General features: G+C 34.7%; 1 protein-coding gene across 1 annotated transcript; it reads right to left on the bottom strand.

Moving 5' to 3' along the window:
• LOC124433746 (transmembrane 9 superfamily member 4-like) lies at positions 1-8,458 on the bottom strand. Its single transcript, XM_046983529.1, has 22 exons — positions 8,362-8,458; positions 8,143-8,238; positions 7,549-7,648; positions 7,391-7,434; positions 6,731-6,840; positions 6,252-6,306; positions 6,036-6,083; positions 5,712-5,764; positions 5,590-5,631; positions 5,357-5,460; positions 5,256-5,296; positions 4,586-4,697; positions 3,670-3,740; positions 2,909-3,041; positions 2,647-2,728; positions 2,414-2,573; positions 2,239-2,334; positions 1,776-1,855; positions 1,324-1,387; positions 1,131-1,250; positions 968-1,057; positions 1-331 (listed from the first exon to the last, which is right to left on the bottom strand). Exons 3-22 carry the CDS (start codon positions 7,637-7,639, stop codon positions 182-184), a joined length of 1,746 nt encoding a protein of 581 aa, XP_046839485.1. The 5' UTR covers positions 7,640-7,648; positions 8,143-8,238; positions 8,362-8,458; the 3' UTR covers positions 1-181.
• Between the last annotated feature and the right edge of the window lie 76 nt (positions 8,459-8,534).

Below are 8,534 nucleotides of genomic sequence, written 5' to 3' on the forward strand. Positions count from 1 at the left end.
TAAGCTTCCCAAAAATTGATTCAATTCTATCATGTCTTGAAAAGAGCATCATTAAAATTGTAGAATGACCTGTTTTAAAAACTCACTAATCCTACCGTTCACGTAAAGAAAGGATGAACCGATCATTTATTTTCTTCATTCGCATCTTTCGAGATTTGTCCAAATTACGACGGTCGAGTGTTCAATCAATCTTCACAGCACCATAAATCTTTCTAATAAAGTAATAGGTAGCGTAAAAACCGATGGTTCCAGTCAACAGCCAAAAGGTGAACACCATCATTAGAGTATACACGAAGTATATCAAACCAGACACGAAGCTTGCAATCTCCAACTACAAAGATAAAAAATAAAGTTAGCATAACGTTAATTGTTTGTTCCCGGGTTCAAACCATTTACTTTAAAGATAACATTGTCGAACATAAAAAGGATGATTTGCAAAGAAAAGCTTTGATTGGGCTTCGATGCTATCCGTCAATTTCACCGATGTATCACAAAGCATATTATGGCTTTAATTGCTAAGAACAGTCTCATGATAAGCATTTTCCTTAATCAATAAAAAATGACTAAAGACTTTGTCAACGAAACACTTCGTCTTCAACAAAATTTCTCTACAACAACAGACGAAGGGAGGTATATAAAAGGTTCAACATATGGCATTATTGACTTGCAATAAAAATTTCTTTCTTCTCCCCTCCTCTCCGTTTTGAAAGAATTGCTTTCGCCACGGCAGTAAAAAATAAATGGTCCGAAATTGTCTCGCCTGGATAATAAAACTGACTTTCCAAATTTTTTTCTTTCCAATCACATTTGTTTACATATATTTGTAAGATAACATTAATGCTCCGCCTGTCCATTACGGCAAAGTAATGAACTGCCAAAAATATTTCAGCCACCAATCAAAAGCGCGCTATTTTACCGGAAATGATGTCATTGCCACATAAAAAGAGTCAATAACCAATCAAATTACCTTATTTATATAATAAAATATAGCATAAGCAAGCACGTATAACGAACAGGAAGATGACGTAAGGAATGAACGCCACCACCAATGGTAATCCTATGTAAATATAAAATGAAGAACGACGTGAGACTGGGAACGAGTAGTTGGTTATTGACGTCATGAACAATACCTCAGCACAGAGTTGGAAATAAACGACCACGACAGCAATGAGTGAACAACACATGGCGAGGATCAGAAAAACAAGGAATAAAAAGCCAAAAAGATAGTAAAATTGATTCTCCCAGATCGCCTGAAGAAAATACACATATGAACGAGTAAGATTATCGAGATTTTTTTTCCTATTAAATGTAATCATTAAATACCGTCAGAATGAAAAATAATTCAATAAAGACAGCACCAAATGGTAAAATTCCCGCCATTATGTTGCTAAAGACGAATAGGAAAAAATATCAATTATTCTTACTTTAACAATCCCTCAAATACTATACAATCCCTCAAATACTACACAATCCCTCAAATACTACACAATCCCTCAAATACTACACAATCCCTCAAATACTACACAATCCCTCAAATACTACACAATCCCTCAAATACTGCACAATCCCTCAAATACTACACAATCCCTCAAATACTACACATTCCCTCAAATACTACACAATCCCTCAAACACTACACACTTTAGCAGAGATCAATTGTATATTGTGTTAACTCTGAGTAAACCCAAACTATTCTCGTTTCTACAATATTGTCAACAGTTAATAAAAATATTTTATTTATAAAGAGTTAAAAAGTCGATCGTCTTTAATCATACCTTGGTATAGGGTGAACATACCACACTTGTTCTGGTACCTGACGAGGAATCTGATTGGTTCGTACGGGATGTTCATACGGCTGATAAAAACATTAAGAACTTGAGACATTTTATAAAACTATATAGGTCCTAACAACTTTAGGTCCCAGTCCTAACACCTTTAGGTCCCAGTCCAAACAACTTTAGATCCCAGTCCAAACAACTTTACAACCCAGTCCAAACAACTTTACAACCCAGTCCAAAGAACTTTAGAACCTAGTCCAAAGAACTTTAGAACCCAGTCCAGACAACTTTAGAACCCAGTCCAATAAACTTTAGAATCCAGTCCAAACAGCTTTAGAACCCAATCCAAACAACTTTAGAACCCAATCCAAACAACTTTAGAACCCAGTCCAAAAAACTTTAGAACCCAGTCCCAAACAACTTTAGGTCAACAACATTCACACCAACATACAATACTTACGTATTTCCTGTATCCAAAATAATACCCCAGGAAGACAAGAGGTAAGGATATTCCAAACCAAAGCAATAACAAAGCAACCATTGTTGAGAAAGGAACCTTAAGGAAATGAAATGTTACAACCATACGTGACAATGCACATAATCATTCGTTCCCAGACCCCAAGTCAAAGACCTACCGCGCCAGATGAATGCTTCCCCCATATGAAGAAATTGAGAAGAAATGCTAGGCCGGCAATAGCTCCTGGGTAAAGAGTTCCGGTAACCAAAGCCGCGCGTTTCCATTTTTGACCATTCAAGGTTTTGTAGAGACGAGCGGAGAAGTAGCCGGCGAACATCCTGAAATGTAATAACTGGTTATTATATCCGGTTATAACTGGTTATTATAACTGGAAATCACTTTTTAACATACCCCATAAATACGAAAAGAAATACAACCGCTGACAATAAACTTCCTCGGCTTGCGGGCGAAAGCATACCAAACATGGCCACAACTAAAAGTAGATGTGTATTTATTTAATCACATAAACATGTTTTTATTCCTGCAATGCAAATATTTTTATGTCCAATCCCTGGAAAAACAAAGAATTGATTTAATTTTCTAAAGAAATCAATAATAATTTTGCTGAAAAATTTGAATTGGGCTGGCTTTGCCTCAAAAGACGATACATAACCTAGCGTTATAAGAGCCATAGCAAAGAGTTGAACACCAGAACCGACACAGGCTGTGAAAAGAAGGCGAAACCTCGGTGGTCGGAACACATCGCCATGAACCAACTTCCAGCCACTTTCTTCAATCGTGTCATCCTGAGAGATGGAATCATCGCAGGTGATACAGAAATACTCACAGTACTATTATTTATTAACAGTACAGTATTGAAATTGAAGACGGCAAATCTAACTGATCTAACAATTCTAAATAGATGTTTGTAAATGTGGATCGTCCAGGTTGGTATAGTCCTGAGAAGGACTGTTTTGTGTTGTTGACTCTGAAGATGACTACCGCTAAGGTTGTCAAAACGTCAGTCAACAACAACAAAAACAGTCTTTCTCAGGACTATACCAACCTGGACAATCTACATTTACAAACATGTAACGATACTCCCGGGTTCAAACCATTTACTTTAATTCTAAATGGCTGCGTTTTAACTCGCGAAATCTCCTATTTCTAATCATTAAAACTAGAAATTAAGTCATACTGTAGATGGTATACTACAGATCACGGCACAAGTATAGATCAGTGGGCAATTTTGAGAAAACCAAGCGTTTATACGCACATATTTTAAATCTCGGCGGGTGTTTTGCTCACAAACTTTCCATTCAGGACACAAAGACTACCAAGAACAGGTTCTCATTAAGGTTTCGGTAACGAAATATCTTGTGAATGGGTATTTTATTATTAGTTCTAAATTCCACAAATGCAAAACAATCATACCATACTATCTTCTTCATTATATTTAGCAATGTCTCTTCGTAATGTTCGTATTAAAATCATTACAACAACACCTAGATAAATGGTTGTTTGTTAACACATGGGGACTGGTGACTAGTATAAAATTAAAACTTGATCTGTGTTAACACATGGGGACTGGTGACTAGTATAAAATTAAAACTTGATCTGTGTTAAGACATGGGGACTGGTGACTAGTATAAAATTAAAACTTGATCCGTGTTAACTCATGGGGACTGGTGTCTAGTATAAACTTAAACACTGACCTGTGTGAACTCATGGGGACTGGTGACTAGTATAAAATTAAAACTTGATCTGTGTTAAGACATGGGGACTGGTGACTAGTATAAAATTAAAACTTGATCTGTGTTAAGACATGGGGACTGGTGACTAGTATAAAATTAAAACTTGATCTGTGTTAACTCATGGGGACTGGTGTCTAGTATAAAATTAAACACTGATCTGTGTTAACACATGGGGACTGGTGACTAGTACAAAATTAAAACTGATCTGTGTTGACACATGGGGACTGGTGACTAGTATAAAATTAAACTTGATCTGTGTTAACTCATGGGGACTGGTGACTAGTATAAAATTAAACACTGACCTGTGTTAACACATTGGGACTGGTGACTAGTACAAAATTAAACACTGACCTGTGTTAACAAATGGGGACTGGTGACAAGTACAAAATTAAACACTGACCTGTGTTAACACATGGGGACTGGTGACTAGTACAAAATTAAACACTGACCTGTGTTAACACATAGGGACTGGTGACTAGTACAAAATTAAACACTGACCTGTGTTAACACATGGGGACTGGTGACTAGTACAAAATTAAACACTGACCTGTGTTAACACATGGGGACTGGTGACTAGTACAAAATTAAACACTGACCTGATAGAAATATAGCAATAACAACGGAATTGACAATTGAGAACCAATGAATTTGTACATCACTCATATTAAGGTAGCTGTCCCAACGAGATGCCCACCGAATGTTACTTGGCTGTACACAACAATCAAAAGTTAAATTTATAGAGATTCAAGAGAATATCTAAAACATCATAGTTTAATTACTTGCTGCCCTGAGCTACTTACAAAATTAGCAACATTAAGGGGTGGCTACATAAGTTTCTAATTGTTATTTTTGGCATCAGTTAACTACAATGGTTAACTGATGATCCATGCTTTACAAATGGTATCTTTCATTGTTCTTAAAGTTGTGTAAGATGAAAGAATGTTATATGCAGTGCGGTGTTTGAAATTAAATGAAGATATGATCTTCACACTTTGCTGGACAATTTAAGCAATTGTCTCATGAACCTGAAAAATTCAGGTGACTCAATGTGATTCAAACCCATGACCTCTGAGAAAGAGAGTTTCAGAGACAATTGCTTGAATTGTCCAGCAAAGTGTGAAGATCATATCTTCATTTAAAGTTGTGTAAGGTTGTGAAGTTCACAGTAATGTACATGAAGGTTTTATTTGGATGATGGAATATAAACATTTTCAAGATCTTAAAAGTTCTTATAAAGAGGGCGATGGTAAATAGTTTAAACCATACCTCCCATATAACCATGTAGGCAAATGTGATCTTGTTTTCACCTGGAAAAACTTCAATGTTTAATCATAATGGTGTAGAAGAATTAAAGTATGTTAACAAACCTTTGGGATTTATTTCTTGAAATAATCCATCTACATTGTCTGGAAACTTGCACTTTTGCTCTGGGGCAATGTTTGCTGGGTCATCAGTGCCCAATTTTCCTAAGCTGGAAATATCATGTGCATAAGGCAGTGGACGTTGTGGTATTATATTGGTTGTGGAGGGGTAGTTAGTGATTTCAAGAAAATGCAAAGTTAAAAGCCAAAAACAAAAAAGATTTTTATTTAATATGTACCTTGCTGCCTGAGCCTCAAAACCAACGACACGATATGATTCACTGTTGAAATTAAATAGATGAATGTATTTTTAAAAATTCATTTATTTCAAATTTTTATTGAATAAACATTGGATCCTTACCCATCATCACTGTGATATTTTATAATCATATTCAACAAATTATTGAGATAAATCTAAAAATGAATACAAATGATATGCATAAATTATGTAAATTATTACCATGGCCAGGTATCACAGCCACTAAAACAACATCATGATAGTCTAGAGTATTTCTCAGTAATGATAAATATTTTGCATACATTATACTATCATACTTATATAGCTATGACATAAATTATTTCTACCTTTCTTAAACTATGCCAAATTATGCTGAAGATTTCACCATGCATAAACAAAATACTTATTGTTTTTTTATTGTGAGTATTAGAATTTGAACAGTCAAACCTTTCCATTTTTCTCAAAACCCAGTTTAAAACCATGTTCATAATGAATCTAAAGATAAATTTAAAACCATGTTTATAATGAAGCTAAAGACAAACAAAATCAATTTTCTGGTTCTTAAATTCACACAATTTTAAACTCAAAACAACAGGGAAGGTTCAATAATAAATTAAGACAACCTTGCACATTAATATGAACAATATGATGACAATAACAAACCTCAGAGAAGTCCTCTGTCCTGTACTTTGTAGCAATGGGTAAATTATCAATCAACCTATAACATATGAACTTGTTGGAATTAACATTTCTTTTTTAAATCCCAACACAAAATACGGAGATGGATTAAAACAGTGTGCGAATTAACGGTGCGCAATGTGCAATTTGCACATTGTTTCAGCTGAAATGAAAACAACTGCACATCACTTTTTCAAACAATGTGCAAAAATTAGTGGTTTTAACAAAAAACACTGTTGTAAATCATGAATTTGTTCATGTTTAAAAATATTAATTTAGCAATTAGCGCTATATAATAATTAACATAATATCGATTTGATTATGCCTCTAAAGAAACACTTTTGTCAAAAAAATTGCACATCGTTTTTTCCGAACTAATTCACACACTGGATTAAAAATGGTTTTCATAAGTGGGGTGCTCTAGTTGAGATAACATTTTGACATTATATAAGCTTAGTTCATACATGTGAAGATGATAATCCTCTTTTACTCTTTGAGCGATCACTTCTGACTCTTTAACACTTAATGTTTTCGCACAAAGAACAGTACAGGTCTTGTTCTCCATCATTTTAACCTAAAACATCATCGTGATAAGAGATAAACGGTTCTCATGCTTCTGTAAAGATCTCAAAATCATGCAATCATGATTATTTTCACTTTCTACACATGCTGGACGTATTTTATGCAGTTGCAAATGATTACAATCATGATGTCACATGGAAGCGAGAAAAAAGTTCTGCCCATAAAGGGGCCCATGCAGTGTGCGAATTAATGGTGTGCAATGTGCAATTTGCACATCGTTTTAGCTAAAATGAAAACAATTGCACATCACTTTTTCAAACGATGTGCAAAAATCTGCAGATTTAACGAAAAATACTGTCGTAAATCATATGAATTTGTTCATGTTTAAAAATATTAATTTAGCAATTAGCGCTGTATAATAATTAACGTAATATCAATTTGCTTATGCCTCCAAAGAAACACTTTTGTCAAAAAAATTGCACATCGTTTTTTCTGAACTAATTCGCACACTGGGCCCATGCTTTCTCTCAGAAATGTGGTTTAAATAAGAAATTGCTATGAATTTCTTTATCATAAATCAATGAACAGGAAAATATACGTACCTGATAAGGTGTGTTGACTATACGATCACCGCGCAATACTTCACCTGTTAATTAAAAACTTTGATTAGTTTTAACTTATTGTAAACTCAACTTGTCTACAAGAAGATAGGAGATAAAAAAATTGTTTGATAAAGGTAAAGAAAGTGAATGAAAACTACCTAAATTTTCAGGAATATACTGTTTCTTGGAGGGGGAACAAAATGGCAATGAGTAGTAATCATATGGAAGTTGGGTCTTGATGCTTGTCATTTTTACAGCCTATGCAACAAATTCAATAACATTTAAAAATAAATCTCTCGGAAAACGGAGGTGCCTGCAAAGGAAAGAAGATTTTAGAAGTATTCGAAAGATTTGTTTTACATCTAATTAATCTTTCATCATGAACAAATCTGATTTGCAAAGCTTAGGTTTTGAAACTACTGCATTCCAATTTAAACATATGGTTGATCTGAAATTTGAAGTCTTCCTAAAGAAATCTAGAAACTAACTTATACACCTAACAATTTATCCACAGCACCACAAAAGGGCATTTTTTACAATAACATGTCCCACATACTTTTAATATTCTACAACAATGCTTATCAAACCATCTCCAACAGTCTAACACTAATGTGTAAAAAGTTCCATGTGAGACAAACAATGACTCTCACAATACACAAACAACAAAACAATATTTCAAGCCATGTGTCAGTTTCTTGACTGTCATGATGTAAGAAACACTTGATTGTGTAAATAGAAGCTCAAACATTTACTTTAACATCCAGTGAACTGCCCTTCTCGTAGTCAATAGGGGCTATTCCAGGGAGATAAAATGCATCGGCGCACAGCAATAAATACGACAAAATCACCTGAAATTACAAAAATTTAATTTCAAAACTACAAAAAAGTACAGAAGGATGTGAAAAAGACATCGCAGATCGTAAAGATTTGATTTTGAACATTTGAGGATGGAAATTTTAAAAGCAACTTACAAAAACATTCCATGTTTAGAATCAGCCATTTTGAAGTAACTTTCTCGAGCGAAGTGCGCATGTCAATTTGCCACGTAAGAGGCATGGAGAGGCAGCCTGAGTGTAGGCTACCGAATCGTGCAAGGGTCCCACCCATGGTCCCACCTGCACCCCTCAGTCCCCAGCAATAAAAA

Source organism: Xenia sp. Carnegie-2017, unplaced genomic scaffold (genome assembly GCF_021976095.1).
Source record: "Xenia sp. Carnegie-2017 unplaced genomic scaffold, XeniaSp_v1 HiC_scaffold_1, whole genome shotgun sequence".
In the NCBI taxonomy this organism is placed as follows: Eukaryota; Metazoa; Cnidaria; class Anthozoa; order Malacalcyonacea; family Xeniidae; genus Xenia; species Xenia sp. Carnegie-2017.

Bases quoted from the DNA above. Each gene is read 5' to 3' on its own strand.
- LOC124433746 (XM_046983529.1), bottom strand. From the start codon at position 7,639: ATGACAAGCATCAAGACCCAACTTCCATATGATTACTACTCATTGCCA. The intron at 7,435-7,548 runs GTAGTTTTCATT...TTTAATTAACAG, and splicing joins GTATATTCCTGAAAATTTAG to GTGAAGTATTGCGCGGTGAT. The intron at 2,574-2,646 runs GTATGTTAAAAA...ATTACATTTCAG, and splicing joins TTTCTTTTCGTATTTATGGG to GATGTTCGCCGGCTACTTCT.